Source organism: Gopherus evgoodei, chromosome 2 (genome assembly GCF_007399415.2).
Source record: "Gopherus evgoodei ecotype Sinaloan lineage chromosome 2, rGopEvg1_v1.p, whole genome shotgun sequence".
Taxonomy (NCBI): domain Eukaryota; kingdom Metazoa; phylum Chordata; order Testudines; family Testudinidae; genus Gopherus; species Gopherus evgoodei.
Window position 1 is genome coordinate 212,366,545 of NC_044323.1, and position 19,696 is coordinate 212,386,240.

General features: G+C 38.1%; 1 protein-coding gene across 5 annotated transcripts in view; it reads right to left on the reverse strand.

The window, feature by feature from the left end:
* Window positions 1-19,696, reverse strand: part of ROCK1 (Rho associated coiled-coil containing protein kinase 1) — a 199,002-nt gene that overhangs the window by 121,285 nt on the left and 58,021 nt on the right. For 3 of the 5 annotated variants that reach the window (XM_030552885.1, XM_030552881.1, XM_030552882.1), the window contains exons 2-6: window positions 19,124-19,205; window positions 7,358-7,458; window positions 6,351-6,488; window positions 4,408-4,583; window positions 1,377-1,461 (exon numbers count right to left, since the gene is read on the reverse strand). In XM_030552885.1, coding sequence (XP_030408745.1) covers window positions 1,377-1,461; window positions 4,408-4,583; window positions 6,351-6,488; window positions 7,358-7,458; window positions 19,124-19,205 — 582 coding nt within the window. Of the gene's footprint in view, window positions 1-1,376; window positions 1,462-4,407; window positions 4,584-6,350; window positions 6,489-7,357; window positions 7,459-17,916; window positions 18,020-19,123; window positions 19,206-19,696 lie in introns of those variants that run through there. The other 2 variants (XM_030552883.1, XM_030552884.1) reach the window with 2 other exon arrangements.

Below are 19,696 nucleotides of genomic sequence, written 5' to 3' on the forward strand. Positions count from 1 at the left end.
CCACTTTGATCTCTGCTTGCAGAGGCAATAAAGTCAGTGTTGTTTCAAATTCATGCATTCTTTATTACTTCATCACACAAACGGGGGGCATAACTGCCACGGTAGCCCAGGAGGGGTGGGGGAGGAGGGAAGCAAAAGGTGGAGTTGTTGCAGGGGTTCTCCCTAGAATGGCATGCAGCTCATCATTTCTGCGGGATGTCTGGGGCTCTGATCTGGAGAGGCCGTTTGCCTCTCTGGTTCTTTAGCAGGTTTGCTGATATTCTAGGCAGGACTGACTCTCCATTAGACAAAACTTAAAGAAGAGAATGACTTGGAGTCATTCCCATTTTTGCCCAGGCGTCCCCGACCGACCTCACCAAGGCCGGCCAAGAGCACCCATGATAGCAGCAGACAGTACAGTATGACTGGTAACCGTCTTTGTCAACTTGCAACGGCAAGAGGATGCTGCTGCGTAGCACTGCAGTACCGCGTCTGTCAGCAGCATCCAGTAGATCTATGGTGACAGTGAAAAAAGGCTGAATGGGCTCCATGGTTGCCATGCCATGGCATCTGCCCGGGCAATCCTGGGGAAAGGGTGTGAAATGATTGTCTGCCGTTGCTTTCACTGAGGGAGGATTGACTGACGACATTTACCCATAACCATCCGCGACAATATTTTGGCCCCAGCAGGCATTGGATCTCAACCCAGAATTCCAATGGGCGGTGGAGACTGCGGGAACTGTGGGATAGCTACCCACAGCGCAAAGCTCCAGAAGTTGACGCTAGCCTCGGTACACGGACGCACACCACCGAATTAATGTGCTTAGTGTGGCCGCGTGCACTCGACTTTATATAACATTTCCAAAAATCAATTTCTGTAAAATCGGAATAATCCTGTGGTGTAGATATACCCTAAGAGGTGTCAGTACTTTTAACAGTCTCCTTTTAACCAACAGTAAAAACAGAGGATACAAATGTTATTTGCTCTCTTGGTACTGAAACCATAGTACACAATTCAACAATTAATTTTCCATGGTACACGCTGTGAAAACTAGTATACACTGGGATATGGAAGGATTTTCTTATGACTAAGGCAAGTACCAATACACTTAGGGTTCTTTTTATGTCTCTGCTACAGAATTCCTATGTGACTGAAAGGCACTTAATCTCTTAATGCTTAAACATCCCATTTGTAAAACTGATACAATGACATCTCCCTAATTCAAAAGGGATGCTGTGAGGCTAAATTTGTTAACAGATGTGAGGTGCTCAAACACAATAGTGCTACGCACCAGAGAAAGTCAATCAATCAATAGCAGATGGAATCCCAAAGAACAATATCCACTGGATGCTCTCCTCAAATACCAGTGCTAGATTCAAGGTTTAAATATACCAACCTTATTCATCTTCATACAAGTACCAAAATCTGCTAGTTTTAAATGACCAGCTTTATCCAGCAGCATATTATCAGGCTTCACATCTCTGAAAAATATTACATTGTACATAATTTGACACATTAGTTTCACTTACCAAAACAAGAAAAGAACTATTTTTCTGATGTGACATAACAAGAAGAGACTAAGACACTTAAGCTGGCAAGAAGACACTTAAAAAAAAAAAAAGGGGTTCTTTTGCCCCACTCCAATTATTCAAACTCTCAGTCAAATTACCCCCCAAATTTCCAATATCAGTAAGTATGGTCGTCTCATTAAGGCACTGAACTGAGACTCAGACAACATAGGTTCAGTTCAAAAACCTGGGTATTACTCTTCAAACTCAAGTTCCTCAAATCCCTTCCTAATGAAAATGTCCTTCTGCACTGGATTAATCTCAGTATAATTATTTACATAACAAAGAATATGCCATTCTGTGCGTGAAGAAGCTTGGACGCTGCAATTCCAACTTTCAGTCACAGGTGGTGAGAAGGAACCAAGGGAGAGCTGGGGATGCCCCAGCCTTTGCATCTTCAGTTGGAGGCATGAGACACTCATGACACAGGTGTGGCCTCTAACATGCACTGTTGGCCAAAAGATTTTAAATTTAAGTGCCTGGGGAAGATGCACACCACTAGTGGAATATATATCGACAAGCATTTGAAGAACTTTGAAATTCATAACACACACCAGGTTTTCTAGAACAGAGAAACTTCAGCTGCTGTCTGTTTTTTGTTCATTGTTTGGAATGGAAAAGTTATCTTCCTCACTTGCTCTCTTCTCTATTCATGTCTTAAATTTAAATAAACTAATCCAAAAGAAAGAGAGTCTACTCTAATCAAAAACAAATCTGTAACTTCAACAACCTACCTATTAATACGGTGAGCAGTTTCCTCTGCGGTTTAACTTTCTAACTTTAGCAACACACATGCACTTTTATATAATGGGAATTGATTTTGACTGTTTGATATGGCTAATTATTAATTATGTATAATATTAACCCTACCAACATCTAACTCTTGCAGTAGTCTTTTTTGCAAAAATATACGCGTTAAACCTGACCTGCTGGCCAAATTGCAATTTGGCTATTTACATTGCCTCAACCTAAAATTACCCTTATTTCAGTTGGAGCAATTATTCTTCAGTTCCCAATTAACTAAATAAAAATCCAAAAACTTTACACAAATGCTAACCACAGAATCGCTATTATAATCTACCCTAGATGTGGATAAGTGATTCTTAAATGTATACACTATGCAAAGTATTTTGGGATCCTTCACGATGAAATTCACTATACATATTTAATTAAAAATAATCCGATTAAACTTATGCTGTTATACAGCAGAAAAGTTGTATTTAAGATTGCTTTAGTTGAAAAGAAACATAATATGCTAATGTTCCTTTGTTTAGTGGTTTTGAGGTTTTATTTCAACTCTGTATTTTGATTAAGAATCCAGTAAATTAGAACTATAACATTCTGCTCTTCTTAATCATAACAAAAATGAGAAATACAGAGATATATGTAGAGCCCTGCATGGATACAAAATTTGTATCCACATCCACAGATATAAAGCAGATATCTGCAGATTTGCAGGGCTTTAGAGATGTGTTATTTACTAAGACAAGCCTCTCACTGATTATGCAGCTATTTTTATTTCTGTATCAACCAATGACGATTGAGTTCTCTTTAGGGGGGGAAAAAAAATCTAATTAAAATTGGTGTATTACATCTAGCCACTCTGTTATTCCAAATAAGAAAGAATGGATAAAAATCAGAGATGAGGACTGTGAATGGAAGTGTGGTATATATTAGTTTTTTGTTCCCGTGGCACAACTAACAAACGTAGGCAGAAATATATGTCTAAGGAGTTGAAAAATAATTGCAATAGTTGCAGATAGTATTCTTCCTTTCCATGACTTTCTCTTTCCATGTTACCTCGTAAGAGTCTGAAAGAGCTACTTCATTTACCAATCTATATTCTCTCTGTATTGTTCTCATATTTGTATCCTCTTCTCACATCTCTCTTTGGAGATAAAACTAAATTAAATCTATTGGAGTGGATCACTCATGAAGTAGAACAAATATAGAAAGATTGCACGTCATCCTCAGATTCATTCAATCCCATCATAACCAGGGCTTTGGAGCAGAGCCCGGAGCTGAAGCGTGGAGCAGCTCCAGAGCAGTGGAGTTGCAGGTTTTTGCCTGGAGCAGGAGCTGGAGCGGGGCCGGAGCACAGCTTCAAAGCCCTGATTATGATGTGATAATTGATTAGATGCAAGCCTGATTAGAGGTTATTAGAGATATATTCTAATGCAAATATTGTGGCATGGTCCAGTGGATTACGGCATTGAGTCTCCTGAGTCCCAATCTAAATTCTATTCCTGTCAGAGACCTGCTGTGCAACCTGTAGTAAATCACGCTACCTGTCTGGGACTCTGTTTCCCCTCTTACCCCTTTGTCTTCTTGTTCCTTTAAATTGTAAACAAATTGTCACAGGGACTATCCCTTACTAGGTGTTTGTACAGTGTTTAGCCCTGCTCTCTAGGCACTACTACAACAAATCTAATAAATAATAGTACCTAGTAATGGACACTACCAAATACTATTATTATCCAGTTACTAAACCATACGCTTTCACTACTCAGGAAAGAAATCAAACTAAAAATTTTAGTACCAAGGCTTGGGATAGATTATTAGATCCATCTTGATTTTGTTTCTATCACCTGTAGAGTGGGCAAACCCCAGAAATCCCAAACTCAGGCAGAGAACAGAATACTCGAGTACTGTCAATTTGCTGAAAATATCTTACTGAAAATTAGCATCTCAGGTTTGCATTTTCTCACACTAAGAAATTTTGAAGGTGTCTAGAGAAATAACTATGTAGTAATAATACCAGCAACAATTTAAAAACAGATTAAGTAATTCTTATAAAGACATTCTGACAAAGTAAAGATTAATATAGTTCTAGTTTAACTATAGTAATTATATATGCACCTGTGAATAAAACCCATTGAGTGAATTGCATCCAACGCAAGAACAACTTCTGCAGTATAAAATCTTGCCCATTTCTCAGGAACATCATAGTTGCTCATTAAATTCACAAGGTCCCCACCAGGCATATATTCCATCACCATGTAAAGGTAACGGTCATCTTGGAATGCATAAAATAACTATAAAACAAACAAAAATAAGTAACTAAATAGTCAGTATATCTTAAAGTAAAAGCTTGAAAATTTTGCATATTGTATTAATCCAATGGATTTCACTGCAAATGTTTTAACACTTAAAGATTTGTAGAATTACTAGAGCCATTCTAGCAGCTTTTTTCAACCAGAATTCCCCTGATGAAAAGGGGGCACCATTTCTGTTGTCTTCTGCCTCTTTATGCTGCCAAAGAGTTGTTTAAAGGAGTGAGAGAGACTCTGGCTCAGTGAATACTAAGATCACTCTCAGACTATACACATCTATGTAACTGGGCAACAAGCTTCCACCAATCAAATGAGACAGCTGATTAGTTTACAAATACACCCCTACCTTGTATAACGCGACCCAACATAACACAAATTCGGATAGAACGTGGTAAAGCAGTGCTCGGAGGGGGAGGTTCCACACTCTTGTGGATCAAAGCAAGTTTGATATAATGAGGTTTCACTTATAATGCGTTAAGATTTTTTGGCTCCCGAGGACAGCGTTATATCGAAGTAGAGGTGTACATAAAAAAGGTAATACTTTATCAAAGATATCTGCCTGCATCTTTTCTGAAGTGCCTGTATATTTTCTTTAGATAGCTGTTTTATTTAGGATCTTATTAAAATAAAGTATTGGACAGAACTGCAAACTGGTCATCGTCTAACAAATGCATCAAGTAATCCAGGACAGTGTATTTGTCTATCAAAAATGCACGAGATATGAATGAAAACTGTTCAATTTTTCTCAATTTTCTGCAGTGTTCTTATAGCCCTAGTTACTGAATTTGATTTACTATTGCAAATTTATCATTCTTCTATCAAATCATACAGTCTGAAAAGTGAGTTACAATTTTTTTTAAAAAAAAGTAAAAATTCACCTTTATCTGTTGGTATAGATCTGCTCAAAATAAACAGTACCAATTAATTAATGGCTCTTGAATTTACATATTGTTTGGAAACAATGCAAACATCTTTCCAGATAATCATTGTCTAGAAAATTACTAGCATGATTTTTTCCCAAGTCAGTGTAAATAAGGCTTACATGAGTTTGATCCTGAAAGTTAGGTCATTTAAACCATAACCCAACAAAGATGTAGGCTCCATTCTTAAAATTACGAGTAGTACCACTGAGCAAGTTAGCATATGTGTAAGTCTTTGCAAGATCCAGTCCTTCTATTTCAAAATAGAACGTGAGGCTTGGGGAAAAAAGTTCATACTGTAAATTATATAGGGTAAACTACATTTAATCACCACAAATCTACAATACCACATTGCCCAATTATGGTTTCTCTCATCTCATTTCAAAGTTTGCATTTAGCCTCATTTACCAAAGATACAGAAAATATAGACATATATTTGTCCATCTACTTGTTTTTTAAAAAGATATGTTTTACATGAATAATTGTCACATACACTGGGGTGAAACAAAGAATTCTTGTCAAGCAGACAACAATTTTAACAAAATTATTTTACTATTTATCAATTCAGAACATAACGACTTAATTTAATATAATTTTAAAAAGAATTACAACAACTACAATTTTGGTTTTTTGCAACTTTCAAATTTTCACTGGCTTTTCCTAACAAAATATTTCAACTTATCTGAAAAAGACAGTTTTGTAAATTGCTTAGGAAACAATGCTAGAAATGAAAATTTAAATAATTCTTTAGTTACAATGTGATTTATCCAGTGATATAACAAAAGCACCCTACTATAAATCAAAAATATGAACAGTGGTATCACTATACCTGAACAACCCAGGGGCTATTAGCAAAAGCCATAATGTCCCTTTCTTCCCAAAAGAATGCAGAATCTGATCTTTTTATCATCTCAAACTTGCTCAGTAGTTTCATAGCGTACACCTTCCTTGAAGATTTATGCCTTACCTTTGAAGATAAAATTAAGATATAGAAAAATAGATTAACTATCCATATGGACAATCTATTAAAATATTTAATTCAGTATTTTTTCTGCTTTGAGCATTTTACCTTAGTTCACCAATTTTATCTAATTCTTCACAGTTCTTTGGTAAAAATAATTATTCTACTGATCTACATGGTATAAAATTGCATTTTCTAACTACAACACAACTACCAGAACAGAACATTTGCTAGGAATATTAAAAACTAAAGTCCATGTACACAGTAATTGCTCTGTAATTTGCATTTATTTGTTTTTAATAAAAGTGTAAATATTTTTGTTAACTAACATAAAAAGAAAAATAAATATTTTGAAGAGCACATTTGCCTTATTTTACATTTCTTCCAGCAGCAACCCAAGTCAGTAATTCAACATGAGCAGGCCTGGTTGTTAACTCACCGCCCACAAAAAATGCTATATGTGGAAAATCTGCGTTCAGGTTTTGAAGGCAGCTCCTCGGCTGATGTAATTTGTCAAAGACTACTGACATCAATGGGCCTATGACATTTACACCAGCTGAAGAGCTGTCTCACAAATTCCTAGAGTTGCAGTGGCCAGGACTAGTATATAGAGAGGGTACTCAGCCTCTAGGCAGGGAAAATGCACATTCAGCTCAGATGTTCTGCATGTTAGTTTTAAAAGTTATGATCCTAGAAAATGTTCTTTCCAAGAATAAAATTCTCACTAGGTTTATGGTCCCTATATAAATATGGTCTTATATATTATAAGATTAGCTTAATTTTTAAAAAATATCTTATTAAAAATAAAAAGGTAAGTAGCACTGAGTATCATAAAGCAAAATCCACCTCTATTTACACACAGAAATATAACCTACCAACTGAACTTCCCCAAATGCACCTCTGCCAATCACCTTCACAACTTCATAATCTTCAGCTTTCATGCGCAAATCTCTGATTTTATTAATTGTGTCTTTATCTGTATAAAGAGAAAAAATAAAGCATTAAAACAGTACAGTAATTCATTAATAAAGCCTTCACTGTCTTTCTATACAGCTTATTATAGTGCTACACATTATACACCTAGGGGAATACTGCAGAGGAATACACATTATACACCTAGGGGAATTAATGTCCCCTGCAGATTATTCCTCTCCCAACTCCTGCAGAATAATTGATTCTGAGGGGGAGGAAAAGGGAAGCCGCAAGAGAGGTCACCGTTTCTGTACTGTAGTTAAAATGAATTATTACATAAAGTTGTATATTAATATTCCTAGTAAGGAATCTATTTTTTAAAATATATTTCCTCAATCTTTTCTGTTGTCTGTATTGTTACTGACAAATATTCTGAAATAAAATTACCAAAATAATTGAAACTGGCATGATTATATTGTGTTATTTTGACAAAACATGCAGAATTTTACAGAATTTAAAAAGACTGTGCACAGAACTCACCCAGGAGTAACATTAAAAACATTAGAAAGGAACTTTCATATTAAGAAAATCTTTCAAGTGTACTGGATTTAACAGAAAAATTAATTTACATTTCATTTACTGATAACTCTTCTTACAACATCTGATGCTTATTAAAATATACGTTTAAGACAAGGTCTTGCTCATCTTATGGAAATCTGTATTCTGAATCCATGACCTCACTTTCATTACCATGGTAACAGAAAAATGTCACAGTACAACAACTTCGTTGCACAACCAAGCTAAAAAGGAAACAGTTTAAATGGCGAAAGCTCACATTCAAAACAAATATCTGAAAAAGCTACTGGAATGGGGAAATTCTGCATCTAAGGTGACCTACAGAACAATATAAAAAGACCATCATTAAAAGGGCATGTATGTAAAAGATTTGAGAAAAGATTTGAGAAGCCACCATACCACAGGTATAAAACACACTTAAACAAGCTCCTTAAACAACAAACTGCTGGTACTTTTATTACTTTTCTGTAGTTGAAAAAGTGGATTTTAATTTAAAACATGCAGTGAGAATCATTGTAATTATTTATATAAACCTGTCATTCTTGAAACTACAAAAATTTACAAACTCCCAGTGGGCAGATATTCTAATTCCAAATTTGGTCATGGATTAAAAACAGGCTATTTTAATCCATATGGGTCAGCACTGGCATGAGACTACATGGAAAAGCTTCACATTTTGGTACAAGCACAGAACAGCTTTTAAACAGCTCCATTTTCTAATATTCACAGCAATAATCCTGTTTTATTTCCAAAATAGAATTTTAGACCAAAAAGGAAAGTTTTGAAAGAATTGTGAGGGGAGGAACTCATATTGCGGTAATCAAGATTATTTTTAAATAATTATTTGGCATGCTACTAAAAATTACTTGGTTGTCCTAGATACAGAGCACGTTTAAAAACAAAAGATGGATGCAGAAATTAATTTTCATATTAAAAAGGGCCAATTTAAAATAAAGCAGCAGGAATGCAGCTGAATTCCAGTAACAAGGAGTTTTCATAAAACTGCATACCGTGGTTTGAATATTCTTTTCCCTTGCTTTCTAATGTAAACCCCTGGTTTACAGAGCAGTATATACCATGCACAGATTTTAATAAACTATGCTACAGAAATAAAGAGTTACAAGTGTGATTCAGATTCTGTAAAATGGTTAGACTCTTTAGTCAACGGCATAAGATCTAATTTAAGTTGTTTGACTATTCAAGCAAGGTTGACTTGGTCTAAGGCTAGAGGATCAGTAGGATTGGATGGGGTTGAAATATAACAAAATCACCATGGCAATCCTTTTCTGTTTGTCAAAAATTGGTTGCCTAACAATCCCATTGCAAGAAGACTGTCAACATTGCAGGAAAAGTCTTCACACTAATGCAGATAAAAGCAAGACATGATGTGAAAGTTTGCCTCAAATGGTTTCAGACAAACTTAGCCTATGACCAGGTTAATGTCATTCGTTTCTGAAGGATCAAAGGACAGAAAGATTAAAAAAATGTGAAAAACTTTTATTCTGTCATCAAACAGATGGTTAATACTATACATTCAGCTATTGTTTTTCACAGGATTCATATTTCAGCCACTTTAAATAACAAGGCTAAAACTGGCATTTGAACAACACCAGATGCAATTTTTTCTTTAAGTTACTATAATAGATACTTATTTTGTTTTTAAAGAAGATGTAAATCAAAATAAAATTTAGGGTGGTTTGTGACTGTTGACTTTTTTTTTTTTAAACTAAAGACCACCGACTCATTTTGAAAGGCAAAAATTTTGAAATAATTTATTCTGTAGTGTATTGAAGTACCACTTGGTATCTTAACAGAGTAAATGAAAATGCATTGTTTACAGCAATTTAGGTCCAAATATTATAAAATGGCTAGTTGGGCTTTGTGGGCATTTGCAAAGTGCAACTTAAATGTCTGAAAGATAGCCACTATATGTGTATCAAATTCTTAAACAACTCCCTTAGACAATATCATGTTACAGTAACATAAGTCATACAGAATCTGCTGCTTGTAATAGGAAAACGTATCTTATGCAAAATGTCCTCTTTTTGATTTACAAGGTCTACAGACCAATTAATCAATGGGCTCTTAGCCTGTATGCAGCTACAAAGGCTGAAGCAGACCGGTCTATCGCTGAGAGGAGAGAGCATGGCCAGCTACATCTAAAAGCCTGTCAGTTGAGACAGCTTCCATACGAATGGATATCTCCCTTGTTGTCTGAAATTTGATAATGAGCTTATAATACACTGAACGATAAACTCTAAATTCCTACTGCAGACTAAGTTTGTGAACCATTTTGAAGGAACTAAACACAGATTTGTAAATCCTCTCTGGACAATCTTCAGAAACCACTTGCTGGAAGCAATTCAAGGCCAACCATCTATAAACTGAAGGAGATGATCACCATTGCAATGGTCTATTCCATTTTGATGTGGCAGTGAGACAGGAGTTGTTCAGGAAGACTTGAATCACCACTAGAAGGTGGATGGGTCAAACCTGGACTTGCCATCTCTGGATCTAACCACTTTCCCCAGGAGTAACAGAAATTATTTTGTCTGCCAAACCTGCTGGTCTGGAAGCCTGAAAAGGATTGCTTGGGTTTGGAATAGGATTTATATTCCCTCCTGTGGGGCCTGTCAGGAGAGAGAGTCGACTTTTCTTTGACTGAGGAATATGTCACCACTTTAGCATTATCAGAATATTAAAAGGAAAATTATTTGTAGAACTGATGGATAAAGTCACATAAGCTTAGATATGTCTTCCAACTGCGCAATCACACATGTCAATGGATAACCACATTGTAGCCCATCACTCTTGCTGAATACTGGTGGGCATTCAGAGAGTTTTCATAAATACAGCCTTATGCCAGGGAGATCTTTCCAGGAGAGAGAGACAAACTGTGGCACTTTCTTTATATGAGACGATAGATTCAGACAGATCTTCTATCCATGCCAATACTGTTCAGGCAAAGCATTTGGATGCAATGAAAGTTTTCAGTTATGCGAGAACTCAGACCTTCTTCTAAGCGCTGTATCCATCCTCCCGTCTATGGGGTTCTTAAGACTTAACTCTCCATCTGTAAGTATTGCATTACACTTAACTAGGGATGCCAGTGCCACATCAACATTAAGAAGGGAAATGAAATCTTATTTAAACTTGCACACATTTCTTAGTCATCTTGCTTAGTCTCAGGTTTTCCTAGGAACTCCCATTCTTTTCTGATCACGTCTATGGAGGCTGGGTTGAGAAAAACATATGGTTCAATTCTGAATCCTGAATGATACTACCTGTCTGTAGTATTACTGCTCTTCTGAACTGGCTCCTCTTTGTCTTTGACATTTCCTCAAAAGTTGGATGTAAACTGCCCTAATAAGTATGTACTTGATTTCTGCCTGAAAGTTTTTCCTGCTTTTCTCCTCCTGTGGTTCCTGTTGTGACTCTAAAAGTTGTCCCTCCCCCCAAGGAGGAAATAAGGAGCTCCTGCACCTGCATCATCTGGATTTGTGCTTCCTTCTCTTCGATATAGACGAAAGATTCCTGTGCTGGTAACTGGATTTAGCTTTCCTGAGCACTACAGCCTTTTTAGGGGTATTTTTCTTTTCCTGTGTGGGGCAGATGGCACATGTCCATGTTTCCCCCTTATTCTAGGCATTCTCCATGCTGCAATCAGGGTGAGAATAAGAATGGGAGATAGGCAGGGTGTTTCTGCAGTAGAGAGGAACAGGACTTTTAAATCCCCCTGTAGGGGGTAGTACCAAGAACACAGATACAGCAGCAAGTTTTGTTGGTTTTTTGGGGAGGGTTTTTTTTTTTTGGTTTTTTAATATGAATGTTTTTGCTCTGCTGCAAGAAGTCTTGTAAAGCTTGACACTATGGAAACACAATGAAAAACTGGTAGGCTTTTCAGTAGCTGATTATGCCCTCTGCTATCAGTGTCTGACAGGTCTGGGTCTGACTACGTAGGTGTACATAGGCTGAAAGCCCGTTGATTAATGTATCTGTGGATCATGTATGTATGTGGAAAAAATGGAAATATCTTAATGCATCCTAGCCTTAACAACAAAACAATATGAAGAGACCCAAATTAAAAACAAAAATTGATGCAAGTGTAGCTGAAAAATTTATCACCCCCCTACTAGCCAAGGTCAACAATAAAGAAGAGGAACACTAGAGGAATCCCAGGACAGTTTGCTCGTGTCACCATAACCACTGGAAGTGTATGCTGGACAGGTACTATTCTAAGCACTGTTTGGAGCTACATTATTTAATATCAGCTTTGCCTTCTAGGTGTGCAGTAAACTTGGATAATCACATAGACCTAATAGAAACTGAGAGGAAGTATCACTGTGAAGACGAATTAATACCACTTTTCTCCTCCTCCAATGGTATGTCCCCTTCTTTCCCCTTCCCCAATCATGGGAAAGAAAGGAATACACATCACTTCTCTCACTTTTCTGGGGCTTGTTCTTCAGTGTCTGGGTGCTCCAGGATCTGTTAGATATATGTGTATCAGGTACAAGAAGTACTTTATTCACTGGTTCCACTTCCCAGCTTGCCTGGAGCATACCAAACAGAGTAAGGAGTGGAATGCCCAATCTATGGGTTGGAGTGCCCTCACCAGATCGTTAATTTGAATCTGCTTAGGCAAATACATTGCTGTGATCTTTTCTCATTTTATCTTACGGTATAATTATTCTGTTTGTTCAAAATACAGAAGAATTGGAGTTGAAATTTAAAAAGTGACAAAAGCAAGAAAATGTAGTTAAAAGACACTAAGTTACTATAATTGACAATTTTTAATTTTTTTTTTTGCACTTCTTTCAACTTGGACTGTGAAAGCAAAGTGGCAAGTTCAGTTCTGTTTATATTCAACTTCACTTTAGCGTTTTAGAACAATGCTACAACCTTTAGATTGCAAACACTGCAAGGGAGTATTTCTTGTTTTATTTTTAAACTGCTTTCCACTAGAACTAAAAAATAATAATCAGATTTGTTTCAATGTGTCTTAGGTTATATAAAAGCTTTAAAAAACAAAAAACCCAACCAATATGGACCAAATAAGACTTGACTGTGTTTCTTTATGGTAACCACTCACCCAGACTCACCCAACTGTGTTTTGGTAAAGTATTTATGCACACAGAACACTGTCATCTTACCTATTATAAAACCCTATATTCTTTGCTTTTTGTTGTATACATCTCCACCTTGATACTATTTCAGGCTATATTTTTATGCTTATATGCAATATGTAATTTTTACTTAGAGAAATAGGTTTTAATGAAGATGCAACTGTGAGAGTTTCATTTTCTTACCACTAATGCAAAATTGGGAGTTTTTCTGAGCCTAATAGGTTTTTTAATAATCAAAATTACATTAATTGTAATTGCTGTACTGAGTATTCTATTTGCCTAGTTCCAGCTTCTCCTTTCTCCAATGAAATTTCACCACACCTTCTTTGAAAACAACTGAGTACACAATATGTTCACGATAACAACGTTATGCTAGCTCAGGTGTAACTTCAACTGTGGGAAGTTAAACAAAAAACTTGTTCTTAAGCATCTGAGCAATCAGTCCACAGCAAAAAAGGCCTTAACTAAAGTAGGCTCTACTCATTTTAGCTTTCATTATACACTATTTTAGGGCTAGTAATTTGTAACAGTAAGATTATTTGAAAAGTCATGGTGTGATCATGGAAAAAAGGCACAAACTCAAATTTAAAGTAAAAATATTAAGTCATAAATTGCATTATTTTAATCAAATTATCTCCTATTATGCAATAAACACAATTAAAAACTATTTAACAACATTATTTAACATTTAATACATTACAAAACACTATCATAATGCCTGTCAGTTCAGTCCACAGTAACACCCAGACCAGTATCTGCAACCTCTCTGTCATCAAGTGACATGGTGGACCGATTTAAAATCAGAGCAATTAAAATCAGTAATTTTAATCATGATTTAAAATCAAGCAAGCAGGAAACCATGATTTAAATAATCCATTTTAATCTTGTTTTGCATTTGTACTTTAGTTATTTTCCTAAAGGCTGATTCTCAATGGTTGGCAACCATTACAACATGTTGAATTTGCAACTGAATTAGAAACTTTTTGCTAACCAGGACACACTATATCTACACACATTGATTTAAGCAATTATATAGCTTAACATACCTTTGCAGTCATCATTTTTACTTTTTTATGATAGAAAATGGTAAATGAAACATTTCTTATTCACTAGAGGATGATTAATTTTTACTCATAACTTGTGTCAAGATCTATTTGGCTAGAAATTGGAATTACATTAAAATGCACAAAAACAACATTTAAATGTTTTCTTGATTTTTTTAATGTTAACCTTAAATGAGCTGGACGTAAGACAAAGTTTATTAAAACAAGTTTTGCATTTAAAACTGATTTATTCAATAAAAGTAGTACTATTTAAAGCTAGTGATTTAAACATTTTTTCTAGTCAACATGTCCTTCAACATTTTAGAACTAATAGATCTCATCCTCTCATATCTAGTTTTTATTTGCAGATTGAAAGAGAAAAATGCAGCAATGCTTGTTTTCAACTCCATATCCGTTTCTTAACTTTGAATGAACTAGTCATTGAACTGAACCAAGCTGAATAAACTGAAAAGAAAAAAATATTCTCTGTGTTCCTGCAAAAAGCTACTGATGCCAAGTTAGTTTAGTACTACAGCAAACTCTGGTTCTAGGTGCTTAGCCACTGACTTCCAGCAGTCTAATAGTGTGATTTGCTTTAAAACTTTGGCAGCAAACATACTGCTTATTTATTTAAATTATTTTTAATAGTTTATGGTAAATTTTAGGCCTTAATACAGGTTGTCATAATTTCAAAAGGATTAATTTTTAAAAAGAAAAATTTACATTTTTAAAATCTGATTTTTTAAAAATCATTTATTTTTATCTACTTTGCCATGTAACACCATTAACCCTCATTTATTGATTCCTAATCCCTCAAACTATTACACAGCCGAGGTGAAGGAGGTTGACGACTCCTGAACGAGGAGCTGCTCATGAGATGGGTCCCTAAAGAGGGACAGGGAAGGGGGGTGAGAGGAGTGGTTGGCAGTAAACTATAGGGTATAGCCCGACAAAACTGTATCAAGCACCCAACGGTCCAAGGTGATATGGGATCAGACTGACCAGAAAAGGACGGAGGTGGTTGAGGAAGGGGAGGGATGGATCCATCAGATTGGCTCAGGCTCCATCCTTGGGAGCACCCTCAAAACAACTACTTGATCTCCCTGGATTCGGGGAGGGTCAGGTTATACAGCCAGGCGGGAAGAGGACAGGTATCACTGCTTATGCCCCTTGTCGTTATCCTTCCTCCTGTGGAAGCCCACTCTGGGAGTTCCCCAGGACCTAGACTGCTGCGGGGGAGGAGGCAAAGGACAGAAAGGCTTCCTAGACTGTTGCGGGGGATGAAGGCCAAGGGAGCAGAGTGTGGCTCAGGAATCTTTAAGGCAGTGTAGCCATGAGTCCGTAAGCTCAGAGAAGAGCCCAGTGCCATCAAAAGGGAAGTCCTGGATCGTGGCCTGTCTCTCTTGGGACAACCCAGAGGACTGCAGCCAAGAGCTGGGTCACATGGCCACCACAGATTCGACCACCCAGGCCACCAAGTCAGACCCCTGGCAACCAACGTGCCTTCATCCACCAGCGTGGCAAACTTCTGGGCATGGTCTTATGGGAGGGCCTCTCTGAATTTACTCAGGGAGTCCCAGAGACTGAAAGTATAGCGTCCCAGTAGACCTGGTGATTAGAGACCCTGAATCGTAGGCTAGCTGTCGAATAAACTTTTCTGCCAAACAAATCAAGTCTTTTGGCCTCTTCGTTCTTCAGCATGCTGCTAACTTGACCCACTGTCCCTTTTCATTCACGGAGGACACAACCAGTGGTGCTGCAGGGGGATGCATATAGAGATATTCAAATCCCTTCACAGGGATGTAGTATTTCTTTTCCACCTTCGTGGATGTCGGCAGAATAGAGGACGGGGTTTGCCACAATGACTTGGCAATTAAGGACCCCTGGCTGTACAGGCAATGCGACCCGAGCCAGGGTGATGGCCGAAATCACCCTGAAGAGTTCGCCGGCCTCCTCAGCCTGGAGGTGTAAGTTCTCAGCCACCCACTGAAGGAGGTGTGGTGCTCCTTAAAGTTGTCCAGGGGACTGGCCTTGTCAGGGCACGACGAGGACTGTGCCACTTGCAGAGGTGTGCATTCCTCCTCCTTGTCTGGGGAAGGCTCCTTTGGTGCTGGTGTCTGGTGCGCTGGTGCCACGTCTGGCTCAGTACCGTGCTCTGGCTGAGGTGCCAGTGGTACCATTATTGGCTTATCCAAGGCAGCCTGGGAGGGCTGAGAATGTGTGACTGGCATCACTAGCACCCTCTCATGGGTTCCAGTACTGCCACTGGGTAAGCCACTGTCCCTACTGTGACGACACTGTAGTTGGTGCTGTGACTATCTCTTGCGTAGGAGGAGAACTCCCTTGCTGGGGTGCCAGGCCAAATTTTTGTTCTGATCCAGATCACTGCCCCTCCAGCAACCACAGTGGCAAACAGGGTTTGCCTGCTGAGGCAAATGCAAGTCGCGACATCTGCCAGAGGAGTGGTACCGGGGAGACAAGGACTGGTGCTATGATTCCGAGCAGCCCCTCTAGGACAGTGACTGATGACTAGGAGACCACCTGGGGGAAGAGTGACCAGGCCTACACGACCTATGGCCAGAAATTCGCCAATACTTGCAGTACGGGGAATGGTGTTGTGGCTCCAACGTCCCGCACCTAGTAGATGGGGAGAGCATCGGGGACCTAGGTTGTCTAGTTGGAGAGCTAGGATACAGTGCCAGGGTCCAAGGTCACAGAGACGGGGATGTGCACCTGTAGTACAGTGATCGGAGGTGCTCTGCTCTCCAATGAGGCTGCACTCCCATAGGCTTCCCGTTCGGTGCTGGGGTCATAGCTGAGACAGTCACCTGGTGTGGCGCCTGCAGAGCCAGTCGGCTTTCCTCTTTGGCCACCAGTAATGCTTCGGGTCCTGACGGCCCTGGGAGAGGCTGGGGACCTTCGCTCCTTCCTGGGGTCGGGGGTGGATCCTTAGCCAGGCTCGGGGTCCAACCTCAGTGCTATCCCCATGAAGTCTCACGGTGAGCGTATGGCCTAACAAAGGTCATTTGCTCACAGACCCCTTGTCCTTCAGTGCCAAGATGCTGCTCTTCTTCTGGTGCTTCTTCACCTGGTACTGTTCTCCCTTGCCAGTACCAAAGCACTCTGCACCGAAGCCAAAGTACTCAGTGTAGGTTCTGCGATGGAGGGCTCCGACATGGGGCAGAGCATAGCCTCCAGGAAGAGGGCCCTTAAGCGGATATCCCACTTCTTTTGTATACGGAGACAAAAAGTTCTTACAGATTCAACACTTGTCCTTTCTTTGGTCTTCCCCAAACACTTCAGGCAGCTGTCGTGGGGGTCACTGATAGGCATCGGCCTGCTGCATGATGCACATGGCTTGAAGCTGGATGAGTGTGGGATGCCCTGCTCGGGGGCAAAGTCCCAGCCAGGACTCTACATACCCTAACTTACTAACTACTAACTATGTACAGAATAGGTAGAACAAAAGGACTATGAATAACCGCTAACACTCTTGCTAAAGACAAGACAAGGCACTCCAATCAACCATCACGGGCAGTAAGAAGGAACTGAGAGGACATAGGGTTGGTGGCACCTAATATACCGACACATGAGCGCGGCACTCAAGGGGGGTGCCACAGCCGACCCTAGGGATACCACTAAGGTAAAAGTCTCCAACAACTGTGCACATGGGCATGCACAAACCTAGAATAGAATAGACACGAGCAAGCACTTGAAGAACCATGACTCCTGTGAAAAAACAGCTGCCTTCATAATTATGAAAAATCTTATGGTTACCTTAAAAGCCATTATATTTAAAGGGTCAAGATGAGTTAAGAGTTTACAATTCTGAAGTTCTTTTCAAAATGTAGCAAATGCCAATATTAACCATAATGATGATGCAGTAATACACAGTGGTGCCCTTGAGCTGCAAAAGATAATACATAATTTTATGTAGATGATTTTTTCACTGCTCCCTTAAAGGACTAAAAAAATATTTCCTTGTTCATTTGGTTCTTCTGCACTAGACAAGCACTGGGGTTTTTAATGAATCTTACACCACAAAGAAACAAATGAAATTTAGCTTTCTTGTGCACCAAAAATAATTTAAATCAGCAAAAAAGAGCAGAATTCTGCACAGCTAGCACTAAGCATACCAAAAAAAGAAGAAATACATCAACTACAGGGTTTAGGCTTCTCATGTAGTTTAAGGCAAGAAACCTTATACAACAATAACCAGCTAAATATATCACATACCAATAGCCTGCTAATCTACACTCTTTGTGGCTTACTGAAATCATATTGTCTGTGATGGCTTTAGTAATGTTGTGCTGTGATAACTGTTTATGATTTACTATTTTAGGAAAGATACAAAATATTAAGAATGTGATGACTCTAAATTTGATTTTGAATAAAAAGAGTTTTATTTATCACACAAGTCATCTTTTCTTAACTCAGCACAGGTTCAGAGCACTGTATAACTCTTATGTAAACAGTTAATGTTATCATTACTTAAAATTTTAAGTGCTAGACCAGAGTACAGTCCCTCACTTCTGGGAATCTAGTATGCTGGGTGTGGGAAGAAGGGAGGAGCAAAAGGATTGTTTAAATAGTTAGTAGTACCCCTGCAAACTGCACAGTGGCCAGGATGGCTCCCCACTTCTGCCAGAAGGATTGTCCTGGCACAGGTTTTGATAGGGAAAGTGAATCTTCAGGACTGAGAAGAATATAAAAAAAAAGTAAAATGTAGGTCTACGCTTTTGAATGTCACTAATGAGTCCGGAGTACCCAACTTGAAACACCTTGAAGGGGCCTGATTTTCAGGGTTGGGTGTTCAGTCATTTCTGAAAGTCAGGCTCCTTTAAAATTTCAAGATTGGCCTCCCAAAACTGAAGCACTAAAAATCACTTGTTACTTTTGAAAATCTAGATCCTAGTTATTAATCACTATTTATATTTAGTTATAATTTGTTATTTAATATTATAAAAAAATTAAAAATACTTACATCTGTTTAAAAAGTTGTCTATATTTTTGTTTTTTCTTAAGGCAGGAAAATCCAAATCATACACCAAAGCATCTAATCCATCCTGAACAAAGAAAAGAACAAAACAAAATTATCTCTCCTTTTGAACTATAATTAATTATGTTAATCATAGAGACAAGACAAACAATTGCCCTTGCCAAATTTCCACATTAATGAAGATTACGCAATTAGCAAATTTAAATATATTTAAAGGCAATATACTGTGATTTAGCTTTTATTCCACTTTTCACCAGAAAGCCTGTGTACAACAGTCTCCATGCATCCCATAAAGGAAAAAAAAAAGAAAAAAAAGATGGACAAACATAATTAACTCATATGTTTTAAAAGAAAAAAGCATGCCATTTCTTAAGTACTCCTCTTGTACTTTATTACTGTGTTTCACTCTAGAAAATGAAGAAAACAATTTTGACATGGACTAATGTGCACTGCTGACAGAGTAAAAAGTACATCAGATAGCAAGAATTACAGGCCCTGTAAGAGTCAGAGGGTAATTGTGAGAGAGAAGAAGAGCATGATGTTAATTTAAGGCCAAGC